The following is a 23,116-nucleotide window of genomic DNA, read 5'->3' on the forward strand; positions in this document are numbered from 1 at the left end:
GGTCACATCAATTGAATACTGCATGTAATGTGTTGTGTGAACGTTTGAGTCACACCGGTTAATAAATGGGACTGTAAATGCTAAACATAGCCTAAGAGGAATATTCACTAGCAGAAATAGCATATACAAATATTTGATCAAATAGTCTATAAAAGGGATCGTTCATCCAAAAAAGTTGTTGTTGTTTTGTTTTTTATGAAAATTTTCATCAAATGGTAACCAAGCAGTTTTGTCTACTGACAATTATGACAAAAAAATAAAACGGAACAACATGAGGGTGAGTACATTTGAATTTCCTTTTTTGGGTGAAGAATATATTTAAATGTATTGTCTAACTTGATAATGCTTTTATCTACCAAAACAAGTGTAGATCACAGAATTCTGCATATTCTGATGTGAGCAAACTGTTTTGTTCTACTTTAGACCATCCACCCCAATCTCAGAGCTCATGGAGTATAAGTATGCTCAGAGATGGCTGGAAGAGCAGCAGGTCAAGGACAAAATCCTGCAGGCCCATCAGCATAAGAAGGTCTGTTGAAAATATCCCAAAATGACTTTAATGTTAACCTATGCTTCTATGAGAAGAGTGATTAAGCTGTAAGTGTCTATTGAATCCTTCACAGGCTCAGCTTGGACGTATACAGGATACACGAACAACCCTGCTCCGCAAGAGTCGCCCTTTGCCTGAGGCCCCATCCATGTGGAAAATGCCTCGTTTCCAGCAGGTGAAAACTCTCCTAGTGCCTACAGTAAACTTTCACTCTGTAACCTTCAGGCTAATTTTTCTTCCACACACCTAATTAGTCTACTTATTTTAAAAAAATACATAATTATGTAATATTTGTGCCACATTGTTTGTACTGTATATGTGACCCTGGCACACAAAACCAGTTTTGAGTAGCATAGGTATGTTTGTAGTAATAGCCAAAAATACATTGTGGGTCAAATTATCGATTTTTCTTTTATGCCAAATCATTAGGATATTAAATAAAGATCATGTTCCATGTTGATATTATGTAAATTACCTACCATAGAAATATTAAAACTTTATTTTTGATTAGTAATATGCATTGCTAAAAGCTTCATTTGGATAACTTTAAAGTTGATTTTCTCAATATTTAGACTTTTAGAACCCTCAGATTGTAGATTTTCAAATAGTTGTATCTCGGCCAAATATTGTCTTATCCTAACAACCATACATCAATGGAAAGCTTATTTATTCAGCTTTCATGTATAATTCAATGTATAATCCAATTTATACATGACATTTCACAAAAATTAACCCTTATGACGATGGTCCAGGATCACATATGTGTGTGTATCTATACATGCATGAGTGAGAGAGAGAGAGAGAGAGAGAGAGAGAGAGAGAGAGAGAGAGAGTGTGTGTGTTGTGACAGCGTGAGGATGCCTTGCTGCAAAATCTATGCTGAACATAACAATATCTGCCTCAAGCCCTTACAATTGTTCACACACACACACACACACACACACACACACACACACACACACACACACACACACACACACACACACACACACTAACCCCTTCAGTTTTGGTCCCTCTGCTAGCCTTAATGTAAAAGCACCAAGTAAATCAAAAGTGCTTTGTTTTTTATTGGTCTTTTGCGTTGACAAGCAGACTACCAGCCTGACAGCTCTACCTGTCAGCGGTGCATGAAAATTCTCTATTGACAATCCCCAATGCTTCCAATTATGAAGGAATCAGACTCCCGCTGAGCTAATGATGGCCCTTACACACATCCAAACACACCTTTACAAGCACTGACGGAACACCACAATACATATGCGCTAGCCACATTATTTATTTACACAGGGCTCTGAAAACTGAGTAAAAATTGTTGCAAATGCAACAAAAAATTTTTTTTTACAAATTATTTAAAACCCAGCTGAGAAAGTTTTATCCACATGTGGTAATATCTTGTTTGAGAGTGAGTTGGTGTTTCTTCCACACAACAACACAGTGAGAGACCGCAATCTTTCGTGTCTGATTCATAAAAAATGACTCTTATGAATCGGTTCTTTGTAATGAATCAGCCAAAAAGATTCACGAAATGGCTACAAACTTAAACTTGGTAAGGTCCCATTTGAAATGAAAGTTGCATGTCCTGCATTAGAAAGATGTACAAGAGTGACAATCGTGTTCTATAACCAAACTTAAACACGTAGGCTACATCTTCAGGATTCACAACCGCGTTTTTATCAAAACCGTGATGTGTGAACGCAACAGAAATTTTGATTTGTGACCATTTTTTTATTGACATTAATTTGACAATCTGTTAATATGAGATATATCTGTTGGCCAAATGAATTATGTTGTTAAAAAATGTTGTTCTATTATTGGTTATTGAGAATGATAATTGTGACCCTGGACCACAAAACCAGTCTTAAGTAGCACAGATATATTTGTAGCAATAGCCAACAATACATTGTATGGCTCAAAATTATAGATTTCTCTTTTATGCCAAAAATCATTAGGATATTAAGTAAAGATCTAGTTCTATGAAGATATTTTGTAAATTTCCTACCAGAAATATATCAAAACTTAATTTTTGATTAGTAATATGCACTGCTAAGAACTTTATTTGGACAACTTTAAAGGCGATTTTTCAAATAGTTGTATTTCGGCAAAATATTATCCTATCCTAACAAACCATGTATCAATGGAAAGCTTATTTATTCAGATGATGTAAAAATCTCAATTTAAAAAATTGACCCTAATGACTGGTTTGTAAAACATGTCGTAAAACATCAAATTGGAACAAATATATACAGTATTTAAACCATATCACACAGAAGCTACTATTGTTAATAGATAAATTTAAAAGCTTTGAGAATTTAAGATTCTAGCAAAATTTTAAAAAATAGGATACAATGTGTATCTTATCATTTTTTTCTTTCGTCATCGCACATTTAGGAACACTAAAAAGCATAAATAAAACAAGATAAATATATATTTATTTGCATGACACATGCATATTATTGTTGTACGTTGCAAATAAGCTCTCTCTCACACACACTGCTATTTTTTTCCTTTCAACTCTTTCCATGCACTCCTCCACCATCCTATTTTTCCCCTCTGTCTGAATTTCCTCTGCAAATTACAACCCCCTCCCCAGCCACACACACACACACACACCCCGTGGCTGCCTGTCCTGTCGTCCACCCTCAGTCGGCTCTAATGAGGGAGGGAGAGTGTTATTTTGGTTGCACGCCTGCGCTAAATTCTCTCTTGTATGACAGCTGATGGAGAGAGAGAGGAGCGTTAACCTTATAAAAGATTTACCTCTGCTCATTACAGCCTGTCAAGTAGCTGTCCTGATAGCACCAGGTTCGACATTTGCATCCTTGACTCCCTTCTTCATTCGACACTCATTTTCTTCATTCCTGTTGTTTGTTTGTTTGTATTGTCACCTTCCCTTACATCTCTTTCATTCCACCTTTCTCGAGACGTGTGTTCCTCCTATTTAATTCAAAAAGGTTTGCAGGTGTCAAAAGTGTTTGTGGGAGGCAACAGATTTTTTTAGTATAGAAAAAGGAAAAAGAGAAACAAGTAAATATATTTAAAACACGACGTGACACACCGGTAAAGTTCCAGTTTTAATATACTTTTTTATACATATTTTACTTACAGATCTGCCCGTTTTGAGCCATTGTTCAAATTATAAATGTGCTGTGCCAACAACTTCTATTATTTAATAGCTGTCAGTATAGATTTCTACGTACCAGCTTAGATGCTACAGAAGTAAAACATGGGCAAAGCACCTCTGCTGCCGTTTACAGGAATATGTTTTTAATGTTCGACTATTCTGACTGCACTTTTGTGTATCAAAACAAAAAATCTTCCATGTTCCAACAGTGCCACCCATGTTACTTTCCTCTGTCATTCATATCTTTTTGTTTTCAGTGTTGAGGCCTCAATCTATATTCCTACTCTACGATTTATCAGATCTGATGAGATTTCATACTGTTTTTGCTACAATTTGTGACCCAGGACCACAAAACCAGTCATAAGGGTCATTTTTTGAAACTGAGATTTATACATCTGAAAGCTGAATAAATAAGCTTTCCATTGATGTATAGTTTGTCAGGATAGGACTGGAATCTGAGGGTGCAAAAAAATCAAAATATTGAGTAAATCGCCTTTAAACTTGTCTAAATGAAATTCTTAGTAATGCATATTACTAATCAAAAATTAGATTTGATATTTTATGGTAGGAAACTTAAAAAAATATATCTTCATGGAACATGATCTTTACTTAATATCCTAATGATTTTTGGCACAAAAGAAAAATCGATAATTTTGACCCTTACAATGTATTTTTTTCTATTCCTACAAATATACCCGTGCTACTTACGACTGGTTTTGTGGTCCAGGGTCATATTTATATATATAATCACCAAAATGTACACTTACATCTCTTCCAACCCAGACAGCATCCCAGTCTGCTGAAAATCAGTGCAAGATTTATCAGATGCTCTGTTTTGTATTCTGTAGGTGGGACCAGCTCTGGACACCTTTCGCGATTCTGAAGCCCGGAAGAAAGCCATGAGCGCCCACCATTCAGAGTCTGCAAGCAGAAGAGGAATTCTGGGTCAAGGCACTTATACGGTGGATTAACAGAGCTATAATTATTGCATCTCAGTGCCTCTGTGTAACAGGCTTCTTCTTTAAGTATTAATCTCTCAATAAAACAATTTGGTGGAATTTGTTCTTGTTTTTAGTGTTAATAATAATAATCCAGCATTTTATATTGGTCCCTGGGAAATCCAAGAGTTCGGATGGGGGTTTCTGGGTCTGTACAAATTCAAAAACCCTGGGTTAGGTGTTGGACTTAAAAAGGAATTTTTGGTAAAGTGGTAAATGTATTTTCACTTGTGCAGGATCTACATGTCACGTATTACGTGTCTGCGATTTATATAGAAGAAAAGAGGGAGGGTTGACTATGTTTCTCCCCCTCCCACAACACATACGTGATCATCACCCCCCAAAAACACCCTTTAACCAATAACGACGTGGCGCTCGGGACAAACGCGGAATGGACACCTTTAAAAGCTTGTTCCTCCTCCGGTATTGGCTGTTTCCTTGAGGGTGTCATTTTCAGGTCGCGGAGATCACTGCCTGTGTTTATACTCTGTTACACAGGTTTAGTCCTCGCAGACCTGGACTAGAACTTTACACATCAGCATCGGGTTTAGGTCAGAGGATTTGGGGCTTTGCATGCTTGTAGCCAGATAAGTTTTCAAGCTAATGAATAGTTTTATAACGAGTGCTGTTCTTATGTAGTTGTACCTGTCCTTGGTGCTGAAACTGACCGCTGCATCTCACGGATTCGCTTTTGAGGAACTGTACGAGAACAAATTCTACAAAACTGACGGCAGAATAAGGATCTAGTAAAATAAAAACAACCACTTAGAAAAAAAATAATAAAGGAGCTTTTTTTCGTGGGACGGGATCAAACGGAGTTTGCCAGACTTTTTTGTTTTTAATTACACATTTTCGCTGTATCATCAAAACCAGTGTCAGAAAGGACAAATGCGCGTTTGATATCGATTTGTCCCGCAATGGAGGTATCAAACGGGTCGAGCTTTGGGATCGAGTCTATACTTTCTCACCGACCGACCAGTCCGTGTATGTCAAAAGGGGAGTGCAGGTCTCCGGCGGAGTTGAGCCCGCGGTCGGACCTGGACAGCGGCTGTTCGTCGCCTCCCTCCCCGAGACGGACCTCGGTGGAGGACGCGGTGCAAAGACACGCTCGGGCTCTCGGACTGGACTCTCCTTTACAAATATCCCAGCAGCCTCGGACAGTCACGTCCTCGTTCCTCATCAGAGATATATTAGCGGACTGCAAACCCCTGGCAGCCTGTGCTCCTTATTCCAGCACTGGACAGTCAGCACAAGATGCTGAAGACTGCATGGACAAACTTCACAGCAATTCGTCCTCGGACAGTGAATACAGGGGTGAGACACGCAAAGCTTGTTTTTTTATAAAGAAACACTGAAGCAAAATATATACTCAAACGATTTTCCAATGCAAATACAGTTTAAATTATTAATTTTATTATTACATTTTATTTTTATATTAAGATTTTAAATTATTTAAATGAAAATTGACATACGGTCACACGCCGTTATGGATTTTACATTCTTTAGAAACTAGGTAACACTTATTCATGTCTAAGTAAATATATAAATGTATTTAGTTTTTTTTTTTATTTAATGTTTGAAATCATGATCTGAAATAAATCAGTCTATAGAGATCACAAAATCAGTACGAATAAATAGACACCACTGCTGATATCTTTAAAAAAAAAACTAAAATGTCATGATTTTATATTTTTATGATCATATTTTCGTGTTTTTTTTTCTTAGTTGCATGTAATTAACCGTTAAATTTATTTGCAACCGAAACATGTTTTTTTTTTTAAGTAATGACTGTTTTGGAGATCATTTTAGTCAAAAATGTAGCCTATAATGGTTTCAAAGCCAATTTAAATATCTTGATACAGGTTCAATCAGAGAGACTGGCAATAAATATTTCATTAAATAATTTTGGCTGTGAATTTGTTCATCTGATGATCAGATGTCTAACATAATGACACGCCGCTTTTGGAAGTGTCTTCAGTTCTCATGCAGCTCAGTTGAGCTGTTGTTAAAATTATTTAATGCGAACAACAAATTATTATTATCAATAAGTGTTTAAACGCATGTTTAAACGCAGGCATTTTAAATAATGGATATGACTGAATTAACTAATTAAACAAACTTGAATGAGCTCTGGTAAAAAATGTCAATTCTGTCAAAATGACAGATGTTTAAAGTGCATATATGTGCATGGTGTTTCAGTGAAAGACGAAGCTGATCGAGAAATCTCCAGCAGTAGAGACAGTCCCAGCTCCCGGCTGAAGAAGCCTCGTAAAGCCCGCACTGCGTTCACTGATCACCAGCTGGCGCAGCTTGAGCGCAGCTTCGAGCGGCAGAAGTACCTGAGCGTGCAGGACAGGATGGAGCTGGCAGCGTCTCTCAACCTCACCGACACACAGGTCAAAACATGGTACCAAAACCGCAGGTGAATACAAACATCTTGTGAAACATCATATACTTTTGCACTCTGTGAAATATGCAGTTGACTAGCAGCCATATTATGTGGGCCGAAGCACTTTAAAGGCGTTCCAAATCGACAGGTTCTAATCAAAATCACTACTATAGTTTTATATTTCTGAAATATTGTATAAATATTATTCTGTATTATAAGAATGGCTTGTAGCAGTTGTTTGTTGTCATGCTGTCAAAAAATTAAACCACAACGGGAAAAAGTTGTGCATATACAACCCCGCACACCACGAGTCCAACACATTCACTCTTAAATAATAAATTACTGCATCTTGTATTAATAATTTAGCTTCCGAGTAGTAATTAAACAATTGCCAAAATTATTAATTATTTATCTGAAATGGCTCTTTGCTGAGTGACAATTTGACGGATGAGTGTTCTACAGGATATTACACGGATTCATCCTCGACGAACAAAAACTTTCCATGAAGCGCCGAATATTTGTTTAATGTTTTTTTTAATATTCATAGCTAACTGCATAAATGCGGTATTGAAAAAAATATTTTTTAAATATATTTATGTTAAGACATTTTTGACTTTAGACATTTGTACCCCTTTTACAAAAAAGAAAAAAAACCACATAGCCTAGTAAACATTCTCCTTGCACCTTGAATTTTAAAACATTTTCAAATCGCGAGGTTTTCTTAGGGTCCCTTTTCATAAAAAATATGCGGAAAAAATAAAACGTAAAACTTTAAGACACAGACGCACCTAAAGGGGTCCTTTTGTTTTATGGTTTAGTGTCACATGACAACAAAATGGCTTCCAGCATTTTAGTTACGCCATACTTTGCGTAATATTTAACAACAGTAGGCTACATATAATGCTATGGGAACATTTTCAAGAATTTCATCCATTTAATTAGAATATTTTGATAAGAAGAAAACATGAAGATTATTTGTGACACAGGACCACAAAACCACAAGGGTTTAAGGGTCATTTTTTGTACATCTAAAAGCTGAATAAATAAGCTTTCTATTGATGTATGGTTTGTTAGGATATGACAATATCATACAACTATGTGAGGGTGCAAAAATAAATAAAATCTAAATATTGAGAAAATCGCCTTTAAAGTTGTGCAAATTAAGTTCTTACCAATGCATATTACTAATCAAAAATTAAGTTTTAATATATTTACGGTAGAAAATTTACAAAATCATGGAACATGATCTTAATATCCTAATGATTTTTGGCCCAATACGATGTATTGTTTGCTATTGCTACAAATATACCTGTGCTACTTATGACTAGTTTTATGGTCCAGGGTCACATTTTGTAAATGAATGACGCCTACTTTATGTTTTAAACAGAACGAAGTGGAAACGGCAGACAGCGGTTGGACTGGAGCTCCTCGCAGAGGCAGGGAATTACTCAGCCCTACAGAGAATGTTCCCCTCACCCTATTTTTACCCACAAAGTTTGGTGTCTAACCTCGACCCGGGACCTGGGTTGTATTTGTACAGAGGACCGTCTGCACCTCCACCACCGGTTCAGCGGCCTCTGGTTCCGAGAATCCTCCTGCACGGTCTTCAGGGCGCCGGAGACCCAGCATCTCTCCCTGGAGTGCTCCCGCGACACACGCCGCGATGAACTGATCCAACCTGACAAAGAACTCCCCCCTCCAACCTCAGGAACGACAGGGTTGCGCTTGGACAATACCCATGTATAGCCTACTGAAAATATTAAACGCGCAATAATAGACTTTCCAAATGACTCTGACCAAAAGGCGACTATTTATTAAACTTTAACGTGCGGAAGAAGTTATCAGAAAATTATTTGACGGGGTTCCATCCCCTCATGAACCTCCCTGACTGTTTTCTGAAAGAAGTTGCTTTCCCCTAAGAAATGGCGTGGTTTATTTGCACAAATTTATGACGCAAGCAAACCAAAATAAACGTAGCCTATCCTAAAAACAATTAAATTGAAGCATATGCAATACAATTGTGGATTCTTGTCTACCTAATGATACAAATGCATTGTAAGAACAAAAATAATAAAACTAAAACAACACTAACAAATGATTAACAATGTGATGGTATTGCGGAACAGCTGTTTTGTAAAAACTAAACAGCTTCTCTAAAGAAATCCACAAATCAGCGCAAAATTAGGATTTTAATAGCACTACAACCTGTTTAGACAATGAATCCGTTTTTGTGGAAATTGTGTTGTGTTTATGGGTAGTTTACGACCCGGTTCAACAGACGCCAAAATACTTTTCTAAATAAAGACTGTGAATTTGTCACATATGACAGAAGTGCTTCATTCTTTGCTATTCTCTTGGTCAAATCATTTTTGTATTTTGGATGTGAATATATGGTGGATAAAATGAGCATTAAAAAAAAGCAAAAATGTGTTTGATAAATTTTATAACAGCATTACAGCTGCAACTGGACAACAAACCAATATCCGGGAAACACAGCTACGCAATAAAAACGAAATAATGTCCGTCGAAATTGTTTCCTGCGCTCATATTTTGACTTGTTCTCCCACCACTCTGCATTTACATAAATATTTACGTTTTTACATAAGCATGTAAAGCATACGCTTTACTGCCAAAGGAAATCTTTTGTGAGTTCTCTGCACAGAGAAGCTCACTCACCACGAAACAAGCGTATCTGGGTAAGTGGTTTGTTGTATGGGTTTAATTGACCAATCATAATAGGCGTTTCATTATTACAGACCAATCAAGTTGTTATAAGCGGCTTTTACGGTAATAAAGCGACCGTGAAACGCAATATTCCGGTCAAATTTCTTTTAGCGCTCGCGGGGAAGACTCGGCCAAAAAGACGGCAGCTGGTGACCGGGCGAGTCAGACTCAACGCTTGGACAGCTGGTCAGCGTAAGCCTCCATACATATCCACCCCTATTTACCTGACCAAACCGAAATTCAAGCCAGGGAAACGAGCTAAAAACGTTTAACAAAGACTATTTTTAAGCGGTGTTTTCATAACCATGTGTACAACATTAAATGCATACCAGTGATTCCTAAAAACGTTCTGGTTCAATCCTGTGGAGAGCCCAAAATCAGATTCAATGAAACAAACACCTTTAGACCAAATTCAGTGACTGTATTGCAACATTTTTACAAAACAGTAAATCAAATAGCCTAAATAGTCATATTTATTACACCACATTTATAATAATATATTCACAGACAGTCATTTTACCATTTGCATCGAAACTTTTTCTCGATGCAGATGGTAAAAGCAAGTTTTCAGACCACGCTGCTGACCATTCATGATTTGTTACAGGTAAAAAGAAATGTCACTCTGTATATAAAACACCTGTGTGTTCAACGCTGAGAATCCACCTGGCCGCAAAGGACTCCGAACTCAGCAAATCTCAGCCGAAAAGAGTCTCGGATCTCTCCGTAGTCTTCCACTTCATACTGCAGTAGATTGCTCTTCCTCTTCCTCATCTTGACCTTTCTTTTTTTTCCTCTTCTTCTTAGACTTGGATTCTCCATCTATCCCACTGAGATACTCAGAGCGCATTAGGTTTGACACACGCTCCTTTGCCGTGAGTTTCTTGGGAGGCCTGAAAAACATTGAAATGAGCTTATCAGCCTTTCCTTCCAAAACCAATTCAGAATACAGAAAAAGGCCAGGAACAAACATATTAACTACAACAATAAACAAGAACCGTGTGAATTGCTCTAAATGTTTAAAGCATCCCAAAACACGATTCTAGCACACTGGCTGGCTTGAGAGCGGCTGAACAAATTTCCCACTGTCGTCAATAAAAGGCTCGTAGACAGCAGCGGGGGCCTGATGTAAAACTAGTGACTGTTTATCTAATCAATAACTCTGGAGAATGAAGCGGCGCTTTGCCCCCGTGGGGCTGCTTAAGGATCCAATACACACACACCTACCTCATGGTGACACACGACACACTCTACCCCGGGGGCTTAGAGAGGCTATGAGACAGCAGTTATTGTTCTTTTGGTCCCTGAGCGCTCTACAGGGACCCCTACAGGCGATATGAGGCATGTATACAGATATACATAAAGGTGTGTATATTATATACAGTATAGAATGTCACTATATTTACACATACTGACAGATGTGTCATATATGTATGATATATGTCTCTGCGGAGGTGATCCGTTAGCTTGGTCAGCATTAAAATCTATTAAAATTCTCTGAAGTAAAAACTGTATAGAGGAAGATGCACAAGCAGAGGTACAAAATGGAATTAAATTATGCAAAGCACCTGAGCACAAAATTAATACAAAAGCATGTCCATAACTAACACTCAACAATATTTCACTTTAACAGTCAGACTAGAATGAAAGAAGGACCACAGAACGGCACAAGAAAATCCAGATCTAGACAGAGCTTTTATACTTTGACTAATGAATCTCTGAGATTTGTTCATGATTTCTTTCAGTCATTTATGATGACTAAATAAGATTTAAAAAAAAAAAAGCATATACACTACCAGTCAAAAGTTTTTGGAGAGTAAGATTTTTAATGTTTTAAGAAGTCTCTTCGGCTCACCAAGCCTGCCTTTATTTGATCCAAAATACAGCAAAATCAGTAATATTGAGAAATATTTTTGCTATTTAAAACTTACTTATAGCTTACTATTTGAATACATTTTCAAATGTGATCAAAGCTAAATTTCAGCATCATTACTTTAGTCTTCAGCGTCACACGATCCTTCAGAAATTATTCTAATATTCTGATTCAGGAAAGATTTATGAATTTTTCTCAATATTTAATATCAATATTTTCAGTATTCTTTAATGAATAGAAAGATCCAAAGATCAGCATTTATCTGTAATAAAAAGCTTTTGTAACATTATACACTATACCAGGGGTTTTCAAACCTGTCCTGGAGCCTCCCCTGCCCTGCACATTTTGTATGTCTCCCTTATTAGGCACACCCAATTCAGGTCTTGCAGTCTCTACTAATGAGCTGATGATTTGAATCAGGTGTATTAGATGAGAGAGACAAGCAAAATGTGCAGGGCAGGGGAGGCTCCAGGACAGGTTTGAAAACCCCTGCACTATACCATTCAAAAGCATTCAAGTCAGTATAATTTCTTAAGAAATTATTACTTTTATTTAGCAAGGATGCTTTAATTTGAGAAAAAGTGATGATAAAGATGTTATGTATAATGTTACAAAAATGTTACAAAAGATTTCTATTTCAGATAAATGCTGTTCTTTTGTACTTTCTCTTCATCAAAGAAACCTGAAAATAATTCTACTCAGCTGTTTTAAACATACTAATATGTTTTTAAGCAGCAAATCAGAATATTAGAATGATTTCTGAAGGATAATGTGACACTGAAGACTGGAGTAATGATGCTGAAAACTCATCTTTGAAATCACAAGAATAAATTACATTTTAAAATATATACTCAAATAGAAAGCATTTTAAAATTGTACTTTTTGCTGTACTTTGGATCAAATAAATGCAGGCTTTGTGATCAGAATACACTTCTTAAAAAAAAAAAAAATCTGACTGTCCAAAAACTTTTGACTGGCAGTGTAGCATTCAATAGTTTGGGGTCAGTTTTTTTTTCTGAGCAAGGATGCAGTAAAATTGGTGAAACAAAAAAACAAAACAAAACACCATTTATTTGAAATGGATCACTGTTTCTACAAAAACAAAAAAGCACCAAATCAGTATATTAGAAAGATTTCTGAAGGATCATGTGATGCTGAAGACTAATATAATCTCTGCTGAAAATTCAGCTTTGTCATCACACATATATCTTAAAATATTAAAATAGAAAATAGTTGTTTTAAATTACATTCTTATTGTAAATTAATAACATTTTACAATATTAGATTTTTGATCAAATGTTGATCATGCTTGGAGAGCATAAGAGACTACATTCTCCATAACACATAAATCACATTATCAAATAAAACATAAAATATTAATACAACATCCTCCAAAAATAAAAAATATAATTAAACTCTCAAAGGGATCGGTGTGTGTGTATTTTTGGTGGCCTGTAACGGCCTCTCTCTAGTGTATCAGAGGTCTTTGTTGTTGAGTCGCGTGTCCATAAGTGTGTGTGTATGTTTATATTGGTGTGATCTGCTCATTAGAGAAATCTTGTCTGGACATGGACAGTGTACACCACAGCCGGCTGTAATGAAGTCTCTCCTGACAGGACGGCTAGACTCGACTGAGACCGTAAGACAGCGCAGCACAACACAGCAATGTCACACACACAATTAGGCTGGGAATGGTAAATGTTAATAGGACCAAAGCACTGACCAGTTAAGTGGTATCGGCATAGTGTGGCATGAATATTCTATACAGAGTGATGGCTGGTAAATATAGATGTCAGCTGTCAGCTATGACGGCTGATAAGTTCATTACGGCTGTTGTCTGTTGTCTGGCCAGTGGAAAGTGAGTGAGAGTGCGTTATGGCTGCTCTGGGGCAGCTCCTCTGGGACTGACCTATTGTCCCGCTCCATAGGTTTTATTCACAGGTCCTGCTGTAGGTCACCCTGCCAATTACTAGTGGTTAGACACATGCTTCTCCCTATAGTGTCTGAGCCAGCATGTGGCACCACAAGTCAAAACTCAACACTACCATTAAGAAGTGTACATTAACAAACGAAGCCATAAAACAACTTAAAATACAATTTTGAAATCATAAAGTAGATGAAATGAGCAGGGCTTAAAATAAACAAAAATGTTGAGGTAGCCACTGGATCTTAATTAAGGCCAAAATAATATATTTTCCCCCCTAAGCTGACAAATTTTAAAATCACTAGATACAGATGGTTAGGTTTTCATTCACTGTTCATTAGATGACAACACATTTTAGAATATAGACTACTATGATTTAAAGGGAAAGTTCATCCAAAATGAAAATTCTGTCATTAATTACGCATCCTCATGTCGTTCCAAACCCGTAAGAGCTTTGTTTGTCTTCAGAACACAAATTAAGATATTTTGACAAAATCCAAGAGCTTTCTGACAGCAACGCATCTGACACATTTAAAGCCAAGAAAGGTAGTAAGGAAATCCATAAAATAGTCCATGTGACATCGAGAACAAGCTATGAGAATACTTCTTATGCATGAAGTAAACTAAAATGACTTTAACAATTCTTTCTCACGGACTATTTTAACAATGTCCTTACTACCTTTTTGGGACTTAAACATGTCAGTTGCATTGCTGTCTATGCAGGGTCAGAAAACACTCAGATTTCAAGAAAAACAACTTAATTTGTGTCCTGAAAATGAACGAAGGTCTTATGTGCTTGTGACAACATAAGGGCGAGTAATTAATGATAGAATTTTCCTTTTTGCGTGAACTATCCATTTAAGTTATTCAAAACTAGGCAGTTTTTGTAGTTGAATATAGGTGTCAATTATGTTCCCTATGTTTGGATCTCATATGTTAAACAATAACAAAAAATATTTGTTGTTATAAATGTTTACATATTATGAACTATATTTTACACTGTCTGCATAAGATTTTTTTAAGCAGACATGCACAAAAAATTCAGTAACCGTTCTGAATTCTTCACTAACACTGATGGAGAGTCGTATTGAAACCATCAGCAAGTTTGCTGTGGTTTTGTGAATCTATGTGAATGGCTCAAAAAAAAGATTCATACGAGTAATTTTATGATTGCAATGCTTGTAATAAAAACAGAAACCTTTCATGAGACACCCTGACTGAATAAATTGAAATTACTAATCGCACATTTCTTATATTATTTTGTTGCATTTTAAGGGAACCCTGGGTATTAAGACTTGAATAGCATTATATAACATTAATGAAGTCTTTTACTGAAATATGCAGTAGAAAACCCACATATAAGTCCATATTTTGGACTTTGGGGGGGGGGGGGTGCCATTATTTCAGTAACATCCAATGGTTGCACTCGGTGAGCTACTGTGGTCTACTAAAAAGCCGCTAAGACATCAGGGCTAAAGCGAAAACAAAGAGGTCTTTGGGAAGTTTTATTCTTCCACAGGCATCTTCCCATTCTTTTCTCATCTTCTTATCACTAGGAAAGCAGTGAAGACCTGAATCACTTCCCTTGTTGCCCTTCAACTTAAAATTACAACCAAAAGCTGCACAATGTGGCATCGTGCCAGTATTTTATTTTCCAAGTTGTGTTGTGGTAAAAAATAGCAACAGATAGTGCCAGTAGCTCATCGAATGCAACCATTTCACGTCATCGAAATAACGTCATCCCCCATAGCTTAAATATGTATAAAATTATGAGGATGTTTTTAAATAATGTAAATCCTTCATGGATTTTCAACTATATATTTCAGTAAAAAGTATAACTTGTTATATTAAGCCATACAAGTCTTAATACCTAGGGTTTGCTTTAAATCTAAAGCTGTAAAAGGACTTTACCCCAGTAGTTTTACATATAAAGCATTCTATAATAAAACACACAGCGCCCTTCCACAATGGAACAACATTTTCTCTAAGAACAAGTATTGGGAGTCTGTTTTCCACTCTGAAATAAAACGATACAACTCTAAATTAAATTTAATGTGTCACTAACCTTGAGTTAAACAACTTTAGCATCAGATTCTACCAAACTGTACATGACACCCCTTTTACAGCACAGAGACAGCAGACAGGGGCTTTTGAGCCTTTATCTCAAAGGCACACTAAAGAACTGAAGGTGGGATGAAAGAGAGTGAAAGTAAAATACAGCAGAATACACTCACAATAATAGAATGTTTTAAATGACAGTTCTGGTCTGACAAGAGAACTGTGATCACTGCATGTGCGGGTCAGCTATGAAACACATGCTGAACACTACAGGAGAGACCCATATGTCAATATTCTTTATTTAAACACACATATGCACGTGGTTTCAGATAAAGCTCCTTACTATGTGACAGCAATGACGTTCAGGGTGGTTTTGGGCTCTGGCTCTGTTTAATTAAGTGTCCTGCGGAGAATTTGACCACACAAAGGACGGGCTACACCAACACATCCTTGCTTGAGGGCTAGTCTGGACATGGCCTTTGCTAACCAGACTCCACGCTTGCAGCGTCACATTCAATCCTGTGGGAAATGACCACTAATAACCTTGCACTGGCCAAACCTCATAGTTAGTGGCCTAACAACCACACTGCGATGTGCTGGCCACATCATCAGTACATGATCAAGCACCACCATCCTCATCCTGTCATCTGCAATCAAAAATTACACCTACTTATGCCAAAGACTGCTTACAGTTAAAGTAAACCTGTCTGAATAGAAAGCAATAAAAACAGCTTTTTATAACGAATGGCATATCTGATATACTTTGGGAATAACACTAATGCTACTGCATCGCACCTTATAGGAAGTCAAGGGAAAACATGAGGGGTGAGTGTGTCAGAGGTGAAAGGTAAAACTTGCAGCTGGTAAAGGCAGGACTTGACTAGTCCTTTTTGACCCTGAAGAGCTCTGCTACAGTGAAAGACTCTCAGCTGCCAAGAGTGTGTGTTTGTGAGCTGTGGGCTTTTCTCCAGCGCATCCATGCTGGCAATTGTCAAGGCAGCAGTGACGGGACAGTTACAGTAACATAATGTCCTATAACACAGCTCGAAGGCATTTCTCTTCCCTTTTCTTCACGAAGTGATGCTAGATAAGTGCATGCATCTTACAAAAACAACAAAGGATGTTGTTGGTTTCACATAAGCTGTACTTCGGTACCTAGTCAATACAAGAATAAAAGATTAAACACTTCGGAGTCGGAGAATTTCACTCTGTGAATGGGGTGGAGAAGGCGGCGGCTCTCACAAACAATGCAGCGTTGCGATTACTCCGCCTCGCTCGGACACAGTGATGCACGGAGGGTGGTTATATCCGCGGGTCGGGTAATAAAAAAAATGCATTCTAATTACTTGTGGGTGGATGAGATAAATCAATAATGATTTAAACATTAACTACATTTTCTAAAATCTGAACCTGAGTTATGTGGTCAGGACCGTGGCGCCAGCTTCCTTTTAAACATATTTGATGATTGCACCTGATGCGCCCGCACCGTCCTCTCCGTCACCTCAGATACTGCGAGTTTATACATATATGGTCACGTCCAGATGTCAGTAAACTTAATTTTTTTTCAGCATGGATTTGACGTAAAAGCACGAGTGAAGTCTATATAAGTGTGCAGCGATTTGAAGATCAGCTTTTAAAATGAACCATCCATTCATCATATCATCATGCAAAACTAAGAATTAGAATAATTGTAATAGGAAGATCGCGTGCGGTTTACTAAATCAGAGAACAAATGTAGGTGGAGGTGGGTGGCAGGCGGATTACGCCATTGCCTGATTTTGCTTTATTTCGTCGTCAAAAGTAAGATTTTGCTCTCTTTTGTCATCAAAAGTAAGATTTTGCTCTCTTTTGTCATCAAAAGTATTCTGAAACAAGTCACAAATGTGCATATCCTTTTAAACACAGCGGTGTTTCGTTTATGAATGAACGTGCGGTTTTAAACGAATCTAGTGAAATGATTCAATTTTCCATTCATAAAGAGAGTCACTTGCTTTATTCAGGAATGAATCAGCTGTTCGAACTAATCAAATGAATGATATGATTCAGTAATTAAATAAGTGTCATGCCGCCATGTGCTGGCAGGTCCTCTCAGTTATATAAATCATTTAAAATTTCTGTATTCAGAATTTTATATTTAAAACATTAAAGTTTAACATTAATCTCAGCTCTTAAACTTATGTAAATGATTAACAGTTTTTATATTATCTGTTTTATATATTTAATACTTGGTCAGTTCGATCTGTTTGGTTAACTTTGGTTAAATCTTTCATAATATTACTGTGCAGTGCACAAAATCAAGATCCGAAAGATGTGTTCATTGTTCATGATGTTAAGTTTAGAAATTATGTGCATCCACTTATTATTAGTGTGACATTTTAGCATGCAAATAAAGGGAAGAACTTCAAGATATTGGTCCTAAAAACCGGCCATAAAAATCGGCAGCACATATCGGCCATCGGCTGACCCTGACCTCTAAACATCGGCATCGGCTATAGAAAAACCCATATCGGTCGATCTCTAATCTATAGGTATCAATTACTGAGATTTTGGTATGCTGCTATTGTGAGTAGGATTAATTTCTTATGCAGCTCATCCAACGCCTCTGTTGCTAATTCCAAAACGTCATTTTATACCTAGTAACGATGCTTGAGCCGTTGATAGCAGATGAAGTTTAGACAGACAGGCAGACAGACAGAAGAAAAAGAGATTAAGCTTGTGAATTACCTCTGTGTGTCTCTCAAAAGTGTTCAACAGCAGCGTCTCTACTAATAGTGAAACTAAGTTAATTTTCTTTAGAAACAGCATTGTTGTTAACTCACTTGTGAGAAATGCCATGTAGCTTTTAAGTTGTTAATTGTCAGACCAGCGCTAACAACATTAGCGTGTATGCTATTGTTTGTAAGGGAGAGACAGTGGGGAAAAAATGTATCTGCTTTCCGTACATAACAAAACGTAACTTTTGTGGCAAAAACATGGAAATAATCTGTCATTTTTAGCCTGTTGTTTACTGTATTTATTTGTTTGGCCAGTGTCGTTGTGGGTTTTGGTTATTTTGCCGTTTTGGGCTGTAAGGACCTACGTTTGCAGTGCGCTTCCCTGAAAATAATGCACACCATTAGAACATTAGTCAGCCAATCAGATTCTAGCATTCAATGGCCCTGTAGTACAAAGTCAAATAATGCACTGCATTCACAATTTGGTCTATAATTATGCACTTTTGTTTTGAAATATATTTGTCACTGCTTTGCTTATTCTGGGATACACTACTGTTCAAATGTTTGGGGTCAGTAAGTTTTTTTTTAAATGATTTTTAAAAGAAGTCTCATGCTCACCAAGTACACACTTTCTAACCACAAATGCTCGTCTTGCACTAGCTTAACTTCACATATTACGTAGTCACGTTGGAAAGGTCACGCGTGATGTAGGCTGAAGTACCGACCCCGAGTTTACAAAGTGAAAGTGCCAAGAAAGTGAAACAGCCTTTACAAAAAAAGGGTAAAAAATGATGTCAGATGATTTTGAATTAGGTGGAGAAAATGAGATGGAGTTTTTCGCTCAACCACACTTTTCTGAAGTATACAGATGAAGAACTAACCACACATGACCTTTCCAACATGATTATGTAATGCGTGAAATCGGGTACACGCATTGCAGACAAGTATTTGTGGTTAAAAGTATATAATTTTTCAGAAAATAACAAATAATTTTGCTAGATAAGACCCTTATTCCTCAGCTAGGATCATGTAGAGCCAATTGAAGCTCCATTGACACTGCAATTTGAACCTTCCTATTGTTGAAGTCCACTAAATAGTAGGGGTGGGCATAGATTATTTTTTTTAATCTAGATTAATCTAGATTAAATCTTGGAATTAATCTAGATTAATCTAGATTAAAATGGCTAATTTGAATTCTGCTGAAGGCATTCAGAATATGTGTGCTACCCAAATAATGACTAAAAGTAAGTCTTTGAGAATGGATCATAAAGCTCATAAAGCTGTTCTATGATAATTTGTTGATGAAAATAAATTATGTTCAATTAGATGTACTTGTGTTTACTAACTAACTAACACTGAAATTATTTTTTCTCCCTATTAGATTGTGTTTTTTTAACGTCAACACCTACCCAGCCCATTACATGTTACACCGTACTTTTATTTTGACAGGTTGCCGTGAAGTTTCTGTGTCATACAGTATGATATGATGCTAGTTTTCTCAAATGAAACGGTAAAAGTGACACTCACAGCAGTTTGGGAGATTGAGTTTATCTGTTCATGTGAGATGAAAATGCCAAAAATTACCGGGAGCGTCACGTGTGTTTCAGTATGCGTGTAGTAAAAGCTCGTCTCCGCAATGCATACATACAGCTAGGCAAACGGAACATTTCGGATTCATATTAAAACGGTCTTTTTGCATTTCAGTTTTCACATACACTAGTCCATATCGCGATTTGAATTAAGTGACTGACCAACATTTGATTTATGAATCCAAAAAACGACGAATTTACGTGGCATTTCGCTATAGTAGATTCGGTTTTTATGAATGGAGGACTACACGATCCCGTCTGTGTTTTGGCGAAGGAGACGTAAACGCGCGACCATATTCTACAGTCTTCGGTATACATCCGCGTTAAACTATCAAGGTGAAAGTCATCATAGCTTGCGTAGTTTAGACCCAGCTCCCAACCCAAATTTGAGAATAGATTAACGGCGATATTTTTTTTATCGCGCGATAAGAGTTTCACGTTAACGCAGCACGTTAACGCCGATAACGGCCCACCACTACTAAATAGAGAACAATTCCTGGAATGTTTTCCTCAAAAACCTTAATTTCTTTTCAACCGTTTAAAAGAGCTGACAAATATCAACCTTATGTGGAAAAAAAACCCTGAAAATGTTACTGAAGCCCCAAAGAAAAAATGTACAAATCAAACAGAACATGGCTAAATTTATCTAAAAGCAGAACTAGATCATACTATCTGGCACGGCTAACTGTTTGACAGATTCATAAATTACTGTCCAATTGCTGAAAACTTGCAGTACCTCTTGGCTTTGTTTTTGCCCTTTTTGGAGTCTTTGCTGTTGGCAGGATTAGTGGTTATGGAGTTGCCCAGGCCCTGGGGTGCGTCCCTCAGGCCAAAGCTCTTAGCAGCGTGGCCCAGGTGCAGGCTGCGGATGTGGAAGACGTGTTTCAGACTGGAGGGGTACGTGGTGTATGCTCTCAGGAAAGACTGCAGTGCTACAGGACCAAAAAAAAAAAACACATTTACAAAACAGACAGACACTTTTCCAAGCACTTAAAGGGGTTCACTGGAAATAAAGCACTGATTTTACACCCCATTTTAATGGTTGTAATATTGCTTTATTTTATACATTATTATAACAGTTTTATTGTTCACAAATAAAATATTATAATATAAATAATATTTAATTGCAGAAATAAACAATTATGATTAACGGGTTAAATAGTTGTAAAAATGTTCAAATATCTATATTTATCTATTTGTGACCCTGAACCACAAAACCAGTCCTAAATAGCACAGGTATATTTATAGCAATAGCCAAAAAATATTTTATGCCAAAAATTGTTAGAACATTAGGTAAAGATCATGTCCCATTAAGATATTTTGTAAAATTCCTATTGTAAATATATCAAAACCTAATTTTTGATTAGTAATATGCACTGCTAAGAACTTAATTTGGACAACTTCAAAGGCGATTTTATCAATATAAAATTTTTTTGCACCCTCAGATTCCAGGTTTTCAAATAGTTGTATCTCTGTCAAATATTGTCCTATCCTAACAAACAATACATCAATTGAAAGCATATTTATTCAGCTTTGTATCAGATGTATACATCTCAATTTCAAAAAATTGACCCTTATGGGGTTTTGGGCTCCAGGATAACATTTAGTTAAAATTTCTTTTATGTAATAAAAAAAATGTAGCTGGGCTGCAAAACTGTAAAACAAAATATCAGTTTAACACGGTAACTCTACATGCTAATTAGTTTTTTGGCTTACCGCTCTTCGCTGTTTGCAGAGACTCATTATTGGCATGAACATAATTCTCAAAGTCAGTCTGTAAAACGGTGGCTCTCTCTCGCACCTCCTGCTCAAAAGCAGCGGCTGATCTCTGCACAGTCATGTACAAAGAAACACACATCAAAGATAAGCAACAAAAATCTCAGTAAAATGAATGTATTGCATTCCAGCGATTATGGGAAAAAGCATGTTTTATTATAATAAAAGCCAATGAAAACTGAGAGCATCACATAAATGTTACTGGTTGTACACACTCATGACACGTCCCCTCCCCATCTATGATCTTTGACCCTTAAATGATGTTGCTAACAAGGGGGGTGGCACGGGTGAGGATTACAACCAGCCGATTGGTGCTGGGAGGGAAGAGGACATTAAATCAGGATTAGGACTGACTGAGCGCTGGCAGAAACATTCGCTCATTGTTGTCAGACGGCTCTCATTGTTGAGAGAAGGGGGAAAAAGAGATAAAGAGAAAGCCATTCTTCTCCCACAGCTGTTCTCTAGACCTATATGTTCAACCACATGCATTTTCAACCAAGATAGGAAAGTTATAACAGTTGTGCACAGTCAAAACAAGTCAACATTGACTCCTTGGTTTAGAGTAAGCGTTTTTAAGATTTAGATGTCAGAAGTTACCTTACTGTCCCATTTCCCTCTGCCTTTAAAGCGCTCGTCCTTCATCAGCGTAGCCAAGATGTCTTCCATCTTCATCTTGGACAAACTAAGGGGAAGCGTAGATGGATAATATAAGCAGATATACTACCAGCCAAAAGTTTTTAATGTTTTTAAGAATTACAATGTATTTATTCATTTATTTAATCCAAAATACAGCAAAAGCAGTAATATTGTGAAGAATTTTCATTGTTTAAAATAACTGCCTTCTATTTGAAAATATTTTAAAATGTAATTTATTAATGTGCTCAAACATGAATTTTCAGCATTATTACTCCAGTCTCCAGTCAAATCATTCTAATATGATGATTTGCTGTTCAAGAAACATTTTTATTAGTAGTATTATCAATATTTTAAACAGTTGAATACATTTTTTTCAGGATTCTTCGATGAATAAAAAAAGATTTAAGCATTTATCTGAAATAAAAAGCTTTTTCTTTGAAAATAAATGAAAGAAATTAATACTTTTATTTAGCTAGGATGCTCAAATTGATCAAAAGTGATGATAAAGACATTTATAATGTTACAAAAGATTTCAGATGAATGCTGTTCTTCTGAACTTCTAAAAATATGTATTTTTCCTCAGCTGTTTTCAACATAATAATATTAAAAGTTTTTTGAGCAGGAAATCAGAGTAGGGATGCACCGATCATGATTTTTCATGGCCGATTCCGATACCGATTTTTTTACAAGCAAGCTGGCCGATTCAGATACCGATTTCCGATTTTTTAAAAAACAAGAAGTTATGCAAGTAAACAACATAAACAACA

General features: G+C 36.7%; 3 protein-coding genes across 3 annotated transcripts in view; 2 read left to right on the top strand and 1 right to left on the bottom strand.

Moving 5' to 3' along the window:
- Positions 1-4,718, top strand: part of cfap77 (cilia and flagella associated protein 77) — a 31,387-nt gene extending 26,669 nt beyond the window's left edge. Inside the window, exons 5-7 of the mRNA XM_073839326.1 lie at positions 424-529; positions 624-725; positions 4,520-4,718. Coding sequence (XP_073695427.1) covers positions 424-529; positions 624-725; positions 4,520-4,642 — 331 coding nt within the window. The 3' untranslated portion in view covers positions 4,643-4,718. The remainder of the gene's footprint in view (positions 1-423; positions 530-623; positions 726-4,519) is intronic.
- Positions 4,719-5,062: 344 nt separating this feature from the next.
- On the top strand, positions 5,063-9,381 carry barhl1a (BarH-like homeobox 1a). The gene is made up of 3 exons (XM_073841222.1): positions 5,063-5,983; positions 6,869-7,091; positions 8,446-9,381. The coding sequence occupies exons 1-3, from the start codon at positions 5,587-5,589 to the stop codon at positions 8,723-8,725; spliced, it is 900 nt and encodes a 299-aa protein (XP_073697323.1). The 5' UTR covers positions 5,063-5,586; the 3' UTR covers positions 8,726-9,381.
- Positions 9,382-10,182: 801 nt separating this feature from the next.
- The window catches only part of ddx31 (DEAD (Asp-Glu-Ala-Asp) box polypeptide 31), a 29,012-nt gene continuing 16,078 nt past the window's right edge, over positions 10,183-23,116 (bottom strand). Inside the window, exons 17-20 of the mRNA XM_073840608.1 lie at positions 22,311-22,395; positions 21,654-21,765; positions 20,674-20,869; positions 10,183-10,672 (exon numbers count right to left, since the gene is read on the bottom strand). Of these exons, the coding sequence (XP_073696709.1) occupies positions 10,519-10,672; positions 20,674-20,869; positions 21,654-21,765; positions 22,311-22,395 (547 nt within the window). The 3' untranslated portion in view covers positions 10,183-10,518. The remainder of the gene's footprint in view (positions 10,673-20,673; positions 20,870-21,653; positions 21,766-22,310; positions 22,396-23,116) is intronic.

Source organism: Garra rufa, chromosome 5 (genome assembly GCF_049309525.1).
Source record: "Garra rufa chromosome 5, GarRuf1.0, whole genome shotgun sequence".
Lineage (NCBI taxonomy): Eukaryota > Metazoa > Chordata > Actinopteri > Cypriniformes > Cyprinidae > Garra > Garra rufa.